The sequence below is a fragment of the Gallus gallus genome, chromosome 3 (assembly GCF_016699485.2).
Source record: "Gallus gallus isolate bGalGal1 chromosome 3, bGalGal1.mat.broiler.GRCg7b, whole genome shotgun sequence".
In the NCBI taxonomy this organism is placed as follows: Eukaryota; Metazoa; Chordata; class Aves; order Galliformes; family Phasianidae; genus Gallus; species Gallus gallus.
In genome coordinates, this window is record NC_052534.1 from 109,732,517 (window position 1) to 109,749,163 (window position 16,647).

The following is a 16,647-nucleotide window of genomic DNA, read 5'->3' on the forward strand; positions in this document are numbered from 1 at the left end:
TATTTTTCATGCATACGTCTGTTTCTATATATATAGTACAGAAATGCTTATGCACGCAGCATAAGGCTGCTTGAAGGTCACAGCTCAGAGGGAGATAGGAGGGGATGGAGCCAGGATAAGACCAACGTCCCACTGTAAGCCCAGGAGGGAGCGATGCTGCAGGTGTGCACTGAGCTGAAGATGCCCAAATCCTCTCCTGGCCCACCACATGGCACCGGGTTGGGTTACATGGGACAGCGCTGCCCCCGGAGGGAGGCACAATGATTCCACCACGTACAGCCCACAGCTTTAGCACTTGGACCATCAGCAAAGGACAAAGCTCCATTTTCCAGCCAGACCAGGCACCCACTGTAGGAACCCACTGCGGATTATCTGCAGCAGGTGGTTTGTGCTTACATAAAGCTACCAGTGAGTACGTTAACGCACGCCTTTCCCTCTGCTTGGCTGCTCCTCCCTTGCCAATTCTTGCCCAAGGCAAATCAACAGCTCCAAACCGCTCCCAGCATGGAGATAAAACCCCTCACCATCAGGGTGACACTCAGCTCTGCCTCTGAAGCACTGCTTTTAGCAAGCAGGCATACGTTGGGCACACAGCCATGCTTACATTGCTTTGCATTGCACCAAACGTACCACAGCCACAGAGCCCACTGCCTCCTTCCCAGCCAGGGGCAATTATTAGGGCTGGAAAAGGCCTCTAAGATCACCCAGGCCAACCCACCTGCACTGACCATGTCCTCAGTGCTACATCTCCATGGTTCCTGAACACCTCCATCCCAGTGCTCTCAGCACTTTTGCTATCTTGTGCTGTTTCTGTAGGAGATCTTTCATCTATCCTTGTGTTCAGAGATGAATTCTGCACCTACGTACGCTCCCCTAACAGCAATTTTGATGCCAGACCGAAGGGAAGCACAGCAGAAAACACTGCAGCTAAATGTACAAAGTGACAGCATTATAAAGCAGAAGGTTGTGTCCCATTAAGCCTTCCATTTGTGCAGCAGAACAACAAGGGCTGTGTCATTTGGGAGCAGCAATGAGAAGGACATCACTAACACAACGGGGCAACAAGCGCACTCCTTCACGGTGAATCAGCACAGCAGCTGCAGGTTGGGGCTTCACAGCCTCAAGTGCTCACCCAGCCTTTTGGAAAGCAGATTGTACATTTGCAAAACAAATTGCAAAAACCCACGTGGGAAGGCTCAGCAGCCATCTGATCCATTCGCCGAGGTGGGACTGACAGGTGGTAGCATTCCCTGCTCCACAGCACGGTGACTGCATCTGCTGGCTGGGATGGGACTGCAGTGCTCCCGCAGCCCTGGGGTCCTCATGGCACTGCTCTCAGCTGAAAGCAATCGCATTTTGACCTCAAGGCTTAGCACAGCCCGAAGGAGAAGCTCTCCCAACACTGACCCCCAGTCTCTCTCTTCACCTCCCATCACAGCCAGCAGTCCCTGCTCCAAGTAGATAAAGACCCCCAGACCCCTTTCTGCAGGGCTGCTCTCCAGCCCCTCGCCCCCCCAGCAGTACATGCAGCCAGGGGTGCCCCTCCCCAGGTGCACTTCTTGTAAACCTCATGCAGTTGGTGTCTGCCCAGCTCTCTGATTTGTCTGGATCTCTTGCAAGGCTTCTCCACACTCTGAGTCAACGGCTCATCCCAATTCAGTATCACCAAACTTGCTCAAAACACCTTCCAGTCCTACATCCAAGTCATTTAGGGAAACATCAGCAGCCCTAAAACAGAGCCCTGCGGAATCCCCACTGACTGTAATCCTTCAGTGCCCCCAAGCAGGGTGTTAAGGAGGTTAACACTGAGTCAGGTCAAGTAACAAACACCTAGTATTTATTAATAAATTAGTACACTGGAAGGCAATTTCTCAGTCCATTCCCCTTTTCCCCACTCCCACCCCTTCCCCCAAGGCAGCACATGCCACCCTAATATCATTTTTTCAATGGGAGCATAGTACAGACTGATCATTACGGGAGCATAATAGTTGCAAGTATAATCAGACAGACTTCTTACGATGCAGCTTTTTTTTTTTTTAACTTTTATTTTTTTTCCCCTTCTTTTCTTTTTAATAAAAAGTGAAGTGTGATTTGAAGAGACTATCCAAGACCGGGCAGGGTCTTTGGAGAACCTAACCTATCGGCCACGTCTGTATAAAAAACAAGAGACACGAGTGTAAAAGCATAGCTTGGGAAGTCTTACGGCACACGGAGAGCAGAACCACCAGCGGGCTCCCCAGGTCCAGACCTGGTGCTGCCACGACCCGCTGTCCTCTTCGGGGCCAGGCAAGATGCTCCTCGCTTGGTTGTACTGCTGTGAAGGTTGGTGGAACCGAACCTCTTCTTTCCATTCATCTGCTTCTGCTTTAGCTTATAGGAGCACAATGCGTTGTCCGGGTGAAAACCATACAATAAATAATCGTGCTAGTAAAATCTCAGCAATGAGCATGAGCTATATGATAGTACATTAAAAAAAGTCAACCGGGGAGGAAGCTGAGGTGCGTTAAGGTAACCAGCAACAATTGGCTTTGTGTGTTTCACCATTTCCCACTCCCAGGCGGAAGGGAGGTAGCAGACGACGGTCATTCGGAGCAACAGCTTTGACAGAACTGAAACGGGCTACAGAGCACCCCCAGACTCAGCGCCTAAAGGTGACACCGCATTCGTGGTCTTTTAGTTCACTTACTGCATCTTAAAGTGCATCAGCTGATCTGATTGGAATGGGAACAAGAGAAAGACTCCGAAGGGGGCAGAGGGTGCAAAGACTTAACTGAGCAACAGAGTTAAGGTTGAGAGGTGCAATGCTCGCAAACCGCCCCCTCCAGAAAACAGGGACACCTCAAAGAAAATACTGGCCATGTATTCTACAGCAGACCTGCCTGCGCATTGTCGGTCATCTTAACGGGTGCCAAGCTAGTTCTAGCAGATATTCGCAGAGTGCGCGGTGACCAGTGCCTACAGTAAGTCAGGAAGGTGGCTATAGACAGAGTCCAGGAGGGTTTGGCTGGCTTCCTGGCTCTTGACTCCGGCGATCTCAAACAGCCTGTCCAGCTTGTCCTCCGCCTGCGGGATCTCCTCGATCACGTGGAGCTCCTCGGGGTTGAGGATGTGCAGCATGTCATCGAAGATGGGCTGCAGGTCACAAGGGTCCAAGCGCACCTGGCGCAAGACTGTGTCCTTCTTTTCTGTAGGAGGAAGGAGCAGGGGGTTAAAAGAGCCTCCTGGAAAGCCTCCACCTGGGTTCCTACAAGGAAACCTCATCGGAGACCTCAGCCCATCCCACTGCCTGCTCAGGAGAGGGACACACCATGAAGGGAAACAAGGGAAAGCAGCAGTACGTGTTGAGGAATGGGGACAGAGAAACCAGAGCTGCAGAAATGCTGTAGAGGCACCGAAGCTGGGATCCTGCTAGAGCAAATGCAGCAGTAATAACTGCTGAATGGCCAGTCCTGAAAGTTAAGGGGATGGTGGAAGGGGAGCCAAAAAGCTAAGTTCTGCTATTTTGAGTTGTTTTCATTGGGTCAGCTTCATTTCTGCACCACAGTAGAAATTAGTTAGGTCGCTTGAGCTCAGTGTTTCACCTTCACCAGAAGATAATGAAGATTAAATACAGCAAATTAAATGCAGGAAATTAAACCCCCTCATAAGGTAGGGGTGACTAATGGTGATTTACATCTCAAGATGCACGATGCAGCAGGTGGGACCAAGGGTGAAAGATGAAGACAAAAACTCCAAAATGGCATTTTTCTGCTTTCATCTCACACAATAACCCATCCCATGGACCAGAAGCCAGAGGGTCCCACAGACATCCAAGGATGATGCACTTCTGATAACACCTCGAAGAGTTAAAGCCCTTTAAAGGCGTTTTCCCTTGGAAGTCTCTCTAAGGATACTCCCGGTCTTGACTCAGTGTGTGATAAACATATCCTGGAAAGCTGGTTTTCCCCACTTATTTGCTTTCATCACATCACACCCTCAGTGCTCACTGGCCAGCTGTGTGTGTGCCGATGGCAGGGGCTGTGCCGTGGCCACACTCTGGGTACTGCTGCAGCTCTCCCGCTGCCCTCCCCACCCCTCCGGGCTGATTTTGGTACCTTTGGTAATAAAGGAGCCGGTCCGGCTGAGCGCAGAGGAGCCGCTGGAGGTGGAGTCACACCGCAGGAGGGGCTCCGACTCGTCCACAAAGAAGCATTTCTTCTCTGAAGGAGAGGGCTCCACGGTGAGGACGGCCGCATCGGGTGGTTTGGGGCTGGGGGTGGGCACCGGGCTGAGCGGGCTGGGGCTCACAGGCAGTGCCAGTTTGTCACCTTCCAGCTGCAAGGGGGGCGGAGGAAAAGTCAAGCGGTGAGGATGCTACGTGCTGAGCTTGTGCTCCAAACCACCTGCATCCCAAAGGGATTTCACAGCAGCTTTCAGCCCACCTCCAGAAGAAGCTAAGAGAGCCCACGCCTGTGAGAGCCCACTGTGTTCAGTGAGCTCCATGAGGGACCTGCTGACCCCAGAGGTGACTTGAGGCAGACATCAGTGCTAGCATTTGGCACACAGCACGTGGCACAGCACACAGGTGGGGCAGAGCAGCCTGTGTTCCCAGCAGGAGCAACCACAGCACTGGGGTGGCACATGCAGACAGCCTGCCCCCTTACTGTCACTTTAACTTGCTTCTCATTATCCTGCTCAGAGAAGGGGTTACTAAAGCCCAAAGCAGAGCTCTCAGAGGCTAAGCTCCCCAGGGAGGTTGTCCCTCACCCTAAAACTACTCCACAACTCTCATTCCCTAAAAACAAAGCACAGCCTGACTCCACGCTTTCAACTAAGAGCTGCTCCACCCCCCCCGGTGATGCCCCCAGACAATGTTCATTGACATGGTATTAATGCCAAAGCACTTCTGGTGGCCTCAGACTCTGATTTCTCACGCATCACTGGGATTTTGGTTGCTGGAACACAATGTTCCTGATTTACACCCCCCCCCCCCCTACCTCCCTCGCTGGGATGCTGAGCCACATTCCAAGTTAATAATTTGTTTGCCCTGTCTGGCCCTTGCACTCGTGAGCACCCCATTAATGTGTTATAGAGAAATCCATCCCACCCGACTCTGCTTAGTCAGGAAGGACAAGCAGGGCCTGAGGTTGACTACAACAGCATCTCAGCTCCTTCAGTTCTCCCTTATGCCCCCGAAGCAAACCAGGAGGCTGCATTTGGCTCCATGGCCACAAAAGCATGGAGAGCCATAAATGCCACTCTGGAAGCAGCATCACCTCAGTGGAGATGTGAACCCTCCAACTCCGCATTACTCCCTATCTTAATTCCTGTGCTTCAACAGCCAACACTTTGTGGCCCCTTGGTGTCTCAGCGTCCTCTTGGGGTGGCGGACCTGAAGCACAGTAATTCTGGTCTCTGTTCTCTGCAGACAGGAGAGGCTCAGAGCAGTATTCCCACATCCCTGGTCAGTGTTGTGCCCCTCTGCAGGTCACCAGGCTGCTCCGAGAACTGCAGACTATTCAACTTCAACCCAGACTCCACATCCTTGTTCTACTCCCATCCTCTCACGTGCAACCACCTTGCCCAGATTCATCTCACAGCCCTGTTTTCTCCTCCTGCAGGAGCACCTGGCCACTCCTGCCCTTACAAAGCAAGGTATAGCTGTGGACGAGAGGCAGGGAGCTGCAGAGCCACCTCCATGCAGGGGAGGCACAGCCCCAGTGGCATAGACATGGCTGTACCCACACACTCCCTGTCTGCATCGAGGAATTCACCACCCACATTCATGTCCACTGAGAGCCCGTTCACATCAAATTAACATTTCAGCCTGCTTGTGGAGGAATAAAAGGGTTGTGTTTCAGTGGGGCTTTTTTTTTTTTTCCCTCCTTACCCCCCATTGAAAATAAACAGGGAGGAATTGTTCTGGCTCAGCACATTATGCAATAGGCACGTTATAAATAAATGTCAGCTTTAATTTTTAATTAAAAGAATCAGCATTCTCCTCTCCAGCTCTCTCCCTGACACAGCGCATCGGTGAGCTGCAGCCATTACTGGGGAGAACACACTGCTCTGGCTGCTCTCCAAGCTGCAATATGCTCCTGTTTCCCCCTAAAAACAAACAGGCTCCAGAGGTTTGTTTCTCCCCTCTGCAATTCATTTAACACCCAGCTGGAAAGCCAAGTCCTGATCTCCGAAATGGAGCTGACCCTTCAGCACCCCCAAAACAGAGGGCATGGGGAAGCCGCCAACGCCAGCCTGCCTTCCCAGCAGAGGGGAAAGCACTTCCCAGAAGCGTGCGAGCTATTTGGAGTTTAATTAAACAGCTGCTAAAGCACGCTAGAAAAGCACCCGGGGTTATTTGTCTGTAGGCGTCCTCAGAGCTCGGAGCCTTCCAAATAGCTGAGCGCCTGTGAGCTTATTAGGCAAAGCAAACAGGATGCTCGGATGTGTTAATGTTTAAACCGCAGGAAGAAAGCAAGTGGGAATGAAGGTTTTGAAAGGGCAGGGAAAGTAAGAAGTTGCTCTGAGGTGAAGCCCGTGGAACAGGCATACAAACAACCATTCATAGCCCGTGAGTCATCAGCCTGAAACCAGCCCTGCAATCCCTATTTCAAGCGAAACCACGGCGGCCGTGCCCCTGTCCTGGCTGCAAAAAGAATGAAATCCCTCTGCAGTGCTTCTGCCCTTCCACAACAATCAAGTTTCTCACCTTTCCGTCATCATTTGAGCAGTCCTGTGTTTGCCACTGAGGCTGCATCTGCACCTGCACAGACAGAGAGAGCTGTTAGTCCTGGGAGGCGAAAGCCCACATGAGCAGCAGAGGGTTTGCTGCAGGGAGCCACGCGAGGCTCTGACACACCAGCAACCCCCTGCAACCAAGTGCAGCTCCATCCTGCTGGGATGCTCTGCTGGCTTTTGATCTTTTGTTAAGCACTGCACTGCAGCAAGAAGCTTGCCACAGCTAGGTGTATGCCTTTGTTTCACCGTACTGCAATACAAGATTAACTGGGATGAACTGCAGCCACGCTGCTCACATCAGGGAGGACTGGGCATAGGGGTTAAGAATCATATCATAGAATCACAGAATAGCCTGGGTTGAAAAGGCCCACAGTGCTCCTCCAGTTCCAACCCCCTGCTATGTGCAGGGTCACCAACCAGCAGCCCAGGCTGCCCAGAGCCACATCCAGCCTGACCTTGAATGCCTGCAGGGATGGGGCATCCACAGCCTCCTTGGGCAACCTGTTCAGTGCGTCACCACCCTCTGAACTAAAAAGAATAAAACAAAACGTCTCGGAGGTGACACTTCCCAGCAATCCCTCCCACTGCAACCAGCTGGTCATCAAAGCCACTGAGACAAAAAGAAAAGCGCCAGCTTGAGCACAGACAGATCTCAAACTGGGACTGAGTCAGTTCAAAGCAACCCTTGCAGGTCATTTATCAACCCGCTGAATCGATGTTCGGAAGAAATGCTGAGGAGGAGGGATGCGCTTGTTCTTGCTTGTTCCAGGCAACTTCTCATGATTGCCACTGCTAAGTGACAGCAGCCTCAGGAGATGAGTGTACTGAACCATGGGAGGACCAAGCCTCCAACGCTGCTGGAGCTGCTCCTGCCCAGCAAAGCCCCCAAAAGCTCCAGAGTTTGCTGTTGGGTCAGCCTGACTCTGGGCACAGAGCCTGCAGCAGCAGCTGGGGTCAGGTCGGGTTTTTCCTGCCCAATGCAAACACAGATGAAACAGACGCTATTTTTATAAAAGAAAACTCACACGGGCTGTGGTGGGAGGAGAAACCTCCGCAGAGGGACGTGGTGGGGTGAGCAGGTCGGGTGACTGTCTGTCATCCCGGATGGGGTAAATTTAGTGCTAAGGTCACCGATTCCCAGATTCCCAGCCGAAAGCTGACACAGGCAGACAAGAGCCCCGTGTCCAGGTTTGTTACAGCTCCATATGGAGCTCAGGGAGGGATGGGAGGAGAAAGGGTGGCATGCAGGAGCACTGTGCCGGTGGTGCTGTGGTGTGGGGGATGTTCTCCTTGTGGCACATAGGGAAGATCTGTCCAGATTAACAGCTCTGTGCTCTTCCAGCACTGGAGATTTTCCCATTAAGTGAGGCTGTCACGTCCCATCAGCTCCCTAGGGAGACAGGGTGGGATTACCAGTGACAGCAGGGGCGACTGGCTGGGTCACCAAAGGGGATGTGCCGAGACAGACAAACAGTCTCATGGAAAGCCCTTGCACCCACACTCACAGAACATCCTGAGTAGGAAAGAACCCCGAAGGATCCCTGGGCCCGGCCCCACACAGCACCCCCAGACCCCACTCTATGTCAGAGCAGTGTCGGTTCCTTGAGAACCAACCCATGGTTTAGTCCAGAAACCAGCAACACCCGGCCCAGATGCCACAGCAAACCCACCCTGCCCTACTCCTCCCCAGCTTCTGGCCACGCCATACCACAGCTCAGGGCCAAGTCATTGGCCCCAGCCCAGTTCTGCTGTGACAAAGAGGAAACAAAGCAAATCTGTGGGACCTGGAACCGCCCAAAGCTAGGGCTGGAAGCAAACACTGCTGTGCCAGCATCCTGGCCCTGAGGCTTTGACCTGCGAAAGGGGAAGGGAAGGCACCAAGCAGCACCGCAGCCACCTGAGCTGGGGCTTTCGTATCCTCGTCTCCCCCAGCAGCCCCCAAAACTGCATAGCGAAAAACTCCATATATCCCCAATACTGGGCTTTTCCTCTGCTATACCTGCTGATTCACAGGATTATCTGCAAGATGAAATTAGCCACAGACCTAAATCTCAGCGGGATCAGGGCTTCAGCCCTCCTCTCCGCTGTTAATTTAGTTCTTTCGCTGCTGAACATCTCAAGCAAGGCTGTGTGCTTCCCTCCAGCAGCTCCCCAGAATGCCTCAGCTGAGAAGAGAAAAGCTATAAACACAAAGATAAGGGCTCAGAGCAGAGCTCGCAGTAGCAAACACAGCACAGCTCATGGACGCTACTCAGGAGCTACCTGTAAATGCTCTTAGCCCCCTAAAAATCCCACTCTGCATCTGTGCCATGCGAAAATTTTCCCTTTTTACCCTCAAAACTGCACTTTGCTGGGACTTGCAGTGAATTCTCCTCCTTCCTCCCCTTGCCTTCCTTTTGCTGCTGCCATCGGCACCACTGATGCAGAGCGTGCCCTCACAGCCACCCGCCTGTCCCAGCGATCATCCTCCAAGGGGAGACATTTTGCAAAGCCTTCCACAAGAGCTGGAAGAAAAAACATTTGTTGTGAGCACTGAACAGGGGCTCAACGTGCCTCAAACATCTTCCCACAGCCGCCATGCTCTTCCTATTTTCTGGATCAGCAAATGCTGCAGAAACTTGCAAAGTGATTCAGAGGGCTAATCCAGTTTTAACCTAAATTCATGCAGCATGGTGTAAAATGAGCATAATCTTTTGTAGCTAAAAAAGCCGTCAAGCAATCAGCAGAGCTTTCCCAAAAGGAAAACCTTCCTGTCACATACCATAATGCTCCAGAGGTTTGTATTAATTTGCTTTTCCTGCGTTATCAGCGGTTGTAAATATTTATATGTCAGAGCCCCAGAGGCTACTGCGGGCATGGAGAACTGCTAGAGAGCAGCTCTGCCTCTGCAGATTGCACAGACTGGAACTGGAAGCTAGATAAAGGGCCTGGGACAATGATGTAATAGAAAACGGGATGGCAAAGGGCGGCTGGGTTCAGGGTATTGATTTGCTGCCCAAGAGCTGTGTTATTAGGTACCAGTTGGAGGTGGTGGTGTTTTCTTCTCATCCTTGCTCTGCTATGGCTGTTCTCCACAAGGAATGGGAACTTCCCATCATTTTCTCATACCAGCACACTCCCTGGTGCGTGCTGCTGGCGTCGACCCATTAGCTGCCATATGCGTTTATTTGCATTGCTTATTGCATTGCCCTTGCTCTCCTCCACAACACAACCCAACGAGCTCTTTTTATGTCTGTGCTTTTGGCAGGACTGCTTTGGCACGGCTCATTGCCGGAGGGATGCAATGCAGCACTGACTTCTGCCACAGCTCCTTCAGATCAAACCAGTTGGGTGCAGAGAGAAACCGCCTCGACCTGGGCTGCATTTGGACAGACAAGAGCCAAACAGATTAGCGCTAATTAAAGGCTTTCAAACCAGAGCAATTAAAACCAAACCCAAACAAAACCTCAACATCTGCTGCTGGTGTTTAGCAATAAGCTGCCCCGGTTGGGACCGCCACAATGCAGCTCAGTTGTAGGCGTGAGGCCGCAGGGCTTTGGGCTCCCTTGCACAACATGTTTCCCATGGCTTTCTGCCTCCCTCCTGTGTCTCACAGCAATGGAACAGCCCCAAGGGCCTTCAACACCCAAACTACAAAATGTGACTGAAGGAAACAGGCTACAGCAGGCAAAACCTTGCAGGATCTGAGCCCCGAGGTGCTCCAGCATCCCACACCCTGCTGCTGTGCAACCACCAGTGGTGCCTTTGGGAACAGACACGTGGATGGTGGATCATTATAGACTCATACAGAGAAGTCCCAGCAGATGGGCAGGGGAGGAGAATGTGCTGGCCTAGGCGAATTTATCTTAAAAAGCAGAAAAAAAACCCCACTTTCTGTATAGGCACAGCAGGCAAAGAAGAGAATGTGCTTGTTTTCCTCTCAGAAAGAAGCTGAAGGTCTTCTGTCTACTGAGATTACACAGAGCTCTTGGAGCGGGTCCAGAGGAGGGCCACTAAGATGGCCAGAGGGCTGGAGCACCTCTCCTGTGAGGAAAGGCTGAGGGAACTGTGCTTGTTCAGCACTGAGAAGAGAAGGCTCCAGGGACACTTCATTGTGGCCTTCCATTATTTGAAGGGAGCGTATAAACAGGAGGGGGTACAGCTTTTTACATGGGTGGATAGTGATAGGACAAGGGGGAATGGTTTTAACCTGAGACAGGGGAGGTTTAGGTTGGATATGAGGAGGAAGTTCTTCCCCCAGAGGGTGGTGATGCACTGAACAGGTTGCCCAAGGAGGCTGTGGATGCCCCATCCCTGCAGGCATTCAAGGCCAGGCTGGATGTGGCCCTGGGCAGCCTGGTCTGCTGGTTGGTGACCCTGCACATAGCAGGGGGTTGGAACTGGAGGAGCACTGTGGGCCTTTTCAACCCAGGCCATTCTGTGATTCCACGATGAGATTCTTAAAAAAAAAAAAAAAAAAAAAAAGGAAACTGAGTACTAGAGGTATCTCAAATCCTAACAGACAGAAAGCTGCTCACCAGCACATTCCCAAGGGGCTCTGCAGCATCTCCCACATGGTTCTTTGCCATCCCCACCTGCAGTCACTGCAGCCATTCAGTAAGGTTTCCCCCTGGGAGGCAGACTGTTTTTTCAGCCCAACTCTTTAATCATAGAATCATTAAGGTTGGAAAAGACCACCAAGATCATCTGTTTCAACTGTCAACCCATTAGCACTCTGCCCACTAAACCAGGTACCTTCCTGAACAGCCACAAGGTTCAGAAATCCCAAATACAAGTATCCACAAGATTTGGGTTTGCTTATTCCCCTGAAACATCAGCTCATGGGGTTTTCAGAAGGCACGTGTCTAAGCAAGTTCCTGAACCATCAGAAGTCTCAGCAGGTTACCTTATAAACCCAGTTGCCAAAGTTGCCACCCTCATTTTTCCACTGTTTGAGAACGAGCACCTGATAATCCTGGCTGGAGCAGAGCAATGTTCAGGAGCACTGAACACTGCACAATCTAGGTCTGCTAATTAGACACTGTGCTAACAAACCAACCCCACACTTTATCTGATGTCCTAGCCCAGCACTTTACTGTAATACTCAAAACAGTAACCAGGAGAACTGAGTTTACTACCTGCTCGAGGAGACCAAAAGGACAACGTGTCCTCCTGGCACACTGCCTGGGCTAGAAGCTTTACCCACATGTACTGGAGACTTTTAGGACTAAAATTTTCTCTACATTTTTTTTCCTAACTATAATTTTGTCACAGGGCTGCATTCTTATATTAAAAAACACAAACAAAATCTACACCAACAAGGAAAAGGGGGAAGCGACATACTGCCTAATTACCAGAGTTGAGCAAAACAAACTATAAAGCACTTGGCTGCTGAACTCAACACAAGCTGAGGACTTCTACTCATCTGTGATTTTGTACTGGGGTTAAAAAGAACAATAAAACAGAAAGGCGTGCAGGGTTATATGGCACTGCAAAGCAAACAGAGTTCTGCTCAGAGGGGGCAGCTGGAGATGGCCTTGTCCCAGCGAGGGGTTTGAGAACCCCCTGCTCCACACCGGCATAGAGGTGTTTCACCAACTGGTTTGAGGGAAAGAGCCCTGCACTGACCTTCCCATCTGAATCTATGTATTGTCCCAGTGGCTTCCACATTGAGAAGCATCTCCATTCACCACATTTAGGAACTTTTCCAGAAGGCCACTACTGAATGAGAGCCCCCCAGAATAAAAGCACGTCAACATCTAAAGTAAGAGGTGGCAAAAACAATCTGAAAAGGTCACCAAGGCTGGCAGCTGATCTGGGCTCCCAAAAACATTCCCCCAGCCAAGACTCTGCCACAGGATACACTGCAGCAATGATTTATTTTCCAGAAATACTGTAAAGCCTGTTATAGAGGCAGAGCTGCTGCAGAAGGGGAACAGTTCTGGAGAATGGTACACAGAGACCTGTCCCCACTGCACAGGGCAAGGCCCTACACATGGCCTTCCAATATTCAAAGGGAGCATATAAACAGGAGGGGGAACAGCTGTTTACGAGGGTGGATAGTGATAGGACAAGGGGGAGTGATTTTAAACTGAGACAGGGGAGGTTTAGTTTGGGTATGAGGAGGAAGCTTTTCCCCCAGAGGGTGGTGACGCACTGAACAGGTTGCCCAAGGAGGCTGTGGATGCCCCATCCCTGCAGGCATTCAAGGCCAGGCTGGATGTGGCTCTGGGCAGCCTGGGCTGCTGGTTGGTGACCCTGCACATAGCAGGGGGTTGGAACTGGATGAGCACTGTGGTGCATTTCAATCCAGGCCATTCTGTGATTCTATACACACCCAGGCTGACCACAACAAAGCACGGCAGTGAACGAGACAGCTCAGCACCGTGCTCGGCCTTACCGGCGTGGTGTCCTCCATCAGGCCGCGGATCTTTTCCACCACATCGTTGCGGCGGTGCTGGCGGAGCGCGCTGATGAGCTGTGCCAGGCTGGCCTCAGGCCCGCGGATGGTCCAGTGCTGCAGCGCGGCGTAGGCCCGCTCGTGGTCGGCAGCATAGCCGTTGGAGAAGGCGGCCACCTCGCGCTCACTGGCATTGCACAGGAACTGGTAGATGTCCTTCCACTGGCTCCCCACCTGGGCTGCCACAAGCTTCAGGATGTCGATGCCTGCGGGGTAGAAGAGCCACAGCTGAGGTATGGGCACCAGGAGAGTCACGGCCTCCTGGAAATGCAAACCAAAGCTCCAGCAAAGCTTTTCTCAATCTCAGATAGACAAGTTTTGCTTTTGTTTTGTTTTTTAAGACTTCACCAAAAGGGAACAGCTTATGAGCACAGGCCACAAAGAGCTCTGCAGACAAGAGCACCCACCATAGAATCATCATAGAATGGCTTGGGTTGGAAGGGACCTCAAGGATCATGAAGCTCCAACCCCCCCCCACAGGCAGGGCCACCAACCTCCACATTTCATAGCAGCCCAGGCTGCCCAGGGCCCCATCCAGCCTGGCCTTGAACACCTCCAGGGATGGACGGGGCATCCACAGCCTCTCTGGGCAGCTGTTCAGCACCTCACCACTCTCATAGGAAAGAACTACCCCCTCACATCCAACCTCAATCTACCCTCCTTGAACTCCAAACCATTTCCTCTTGTCCTGCCATTATCTACCCTTTCAAAGCATTGACTCCCCTCCTGTTTATGGGCTCCCTTTACGTACCAAAAGGCTGCAAATGATGTCAAAACCCATGATGTGTTCAAACACCATTAACCCCTGCTATGCACAATAAAGTGTGGCAAATCCCTCAGCTGGTCCAATGGAGGCACAAGCATTGTAAAATGAACAGTGTGGTGACTGCTGCCTACAAGCTCTGCGCACAGAAAGCCCTGATGTTCAGCCACTGCTGCAGGCAGGGGACTGCCATGGGCTCACCCTCATACCTGCATCACAGCTGCGGCTTTGAATGGAAGCTGGATTACGAGATGAGTCACCAAAGCTCCTCTATCAAAATGAACGGCGCTTTCATAACAGCACCCGCAGCAGCTACAGCCATATTTAGATCAATTTTCCAGGCAGACTGGTGGCATCAGGCAAGTGTTGCAAGAATGGAAGATTTGCTATGGGATTTAAATCGAACAATTATCTAGGTGGGAGAAGACCTTCCAGATCACCTAATCCAGTCACCAGCCTAACACTAACAGGCTGGATGTGGCTCTGAGCAGCCTGGTTTGGTGGTTGGTAACCCTGCACATAGCACGAGGGTTGAAATGAGATAAGCACTGTGGTCCTTCTCAACCCAGACCATTCTATGATTCTATGATATGATTACAACTACCAAGTCCCACATGTCCAGGGCTGAGGACACCACCATTCCCTTGGCAGCCTGTTCCAGTACCCAGCCACCCTTTCCCCTGATGCAACTTGAGGCTGTTTCCTATCACTTGTCACCTGAGAAGAAAGATCGACACTTCACTGCAACCTCCTTTCAGGTAAGGTCTCCTTTCAGCCTCTTCTCTAGACTCAACAACTCTTTTTCCAGCCCAGTGAAGAGCAGAAAGGTAGGATTTCCCCCAGAAAGCTCAAGACACTGTTTCAAGAGCAGGAGAATTTCCTCCCTTGAGTTTTGGAGCAATACAAATGGCATGCCTCGCAGTCAGAAATTATACCTTCAAATAAAGCCATACCTCTTCCATGAGAGCTCACTCAGTCTGTTTCTACCCAGCTGAACACTACCTTGTTTCAAACGGCCCCACAAAGGGGGGGCTTGAAGGATCTGCAAGAAGAAACTTGCTTTTTCCAAGAAGTTACCACACTCTGGGTATCCCCACGAGCCAGCACTCCATGGTCGCATGCACTACTTCTCCTTCCATCTGTGGACATGACTGTCAGCAAAAACAGCTGTTCACAGAGGAATACTGTAGTCAGGGTCTTTCCTGCTGGTGTGAAATTCAAATTCTATCTAAAGCAGTTCAATATAAATCTCCCAATAGGTCTCAGTACTGATATAGCAAAATATCACATAGCTTTTGATCAAACTCCCTCTTCTCTCTATTAAAGCAAGCTTATCGGTACTGCTAGGTAAAGACACCAGCTCTCGCTTTTGAGTTAGATAACCATACAGCATTTTCCAGTACACACAACCCCACTGTGCTCAGAATATCCAGAACTGGTGTTGGACCTGCTCTGCAGCTGAAACGCCGAAGCACAGGTGGGGTTCTGCAACCCTTGCCCTCCTCCCACAACCCCAACAGCTTCCTTCCCCAGCAGATATGAGCAAGACCTGTGGACAGCTCAGGGAATGCTTCTCTCTCTAGCAGGGTTTGACTCCACTCACCGCTGAAAGGAGCAAGTAATATCTCACCAGCCATCACAGGTAAGTGGTGGTTTGGCTGCTGCGTAGTGTTAAACCTCAACCCTCCAGCCTAGTGCAGAGGATCTCACAGGGGGAGTTTTAAGGCTCTGGGTGCTGCTGCAAACATTTTGCTAACACACTTCCTCCACAGGGATGATGCAGAGCAGGTGACTCGATGCAATCTGCTGCCATGTTCAGGGAAATAGTGTGGCACACGATCACATCAGGGAGTTACAGGTGTGCCCCAAGAGCCCTCCTGCTCTAGCAACAACACACAGAGATTAACGACCACATTTAGTGCATGACAGCAAAGGGGCTTAAAAGCAAAGATACGCATCGCTGAGCTGCCTCTTAAGCAGCTTTAAACTCAAACTGAGGAGCAGCAAGGCAAGGATTCCCCAGCTCTGTGTTTCAAAAGCAATAGCCACGGGGCTCTGTTTTAACCGTGGAAAGGTTAGGGGAGGGAAGGAAAAGAAGAAAATAGTAAGAAAAAAAAACAAAGAGGGGGGAAACCTTCATTATTCAGAATCAACCCAGGGCAAAATAAATATTCCCCAGCATAAAGGAACAAAAAAGGCTGCCAACACACTATTACGCTTTATGGTGGGGCTAATTATCTGAGGCACATAAAAAGAAATATGTCCCTGCCCATAAAATGTCAGCACGCAGCTGCCAGCAGGCATTCAGTCTGCTCTTGCTGCCTCTCCCATTTACTCACACAAAGCCCCAGCCATCGCGTCAGCACAGGTCACCTTTGTGTGCCCCAGAAAGTCACCCATTCCTTGCCCTTGGCAGGCACACAAGCTGTCAGTCGGGAGCAGGAGCTGCACACACCCCACATCACACTGGTAACCAACTCCTGTGCCTTTGGGCATTACAGGCTGCTGTGGGTAAGCAGCACAAAAAAAAAAACCCACCTGAGTCTGAAGAAAAGAACCCAAATCCAAAGGTTTAACTGGAATAGGGAGTAGGAAAAGCTCTGCAGGACTTGTGCACCAGGACAGCACCAACAGGAACGCAGGGAGGGATGAGCAGGGGCAGCGCTGCCCCACCACAGCAGGGTGCTCAACAGAACGTTATTGCTGTTTACAGCCCCGGGCATCACAG

At 51.2% G+C, this 16,647-nt stretch overlaps 1 protein-coding gene across 4 annotated transcripts in view; it reads right to left on the reverse strand.

Moving 5' to 3' along the window:
- Positions 1–1,815: 1,815 nt before the first annotated feature.
- The window catches only part of TNFRSF21 (TNF receptor superfamily member 21), a 33,071-nt gene continuing 18,239 nt past the window's right edge, over positions 1,816–16,647 (reverse strand). For 3 of the 4 annotated variants that reach the window (NM_001031103.2, XM_046938987.1, XM_040697267.2), the window contains exons 4-7: positions 13,097–13,362; positions 6,689–6,742; positions 4,095–4,314; positions 1,816–3,185 (exon numbers count right to left, since the gene is read on the reverse strand). In NM_001031103.2, coding sequence (NP_001026274.2) covers positions 2,956–3,185; positions 4,095–4,314; positions 6,689–6,742; positions 13,097–13,362 — 770 coding nt within the window. In that variant the 3' untranslated portion in view covers positions 1,816–2,955. The remainder of the gene's footprint in view (positions 3,186–4,094; positions 4,315–6,688; positions 6,743–13,096; positions 13,363–16,647) is intronic. The other variant, XM_046938986.1, reaches the window with a different exon arrangement.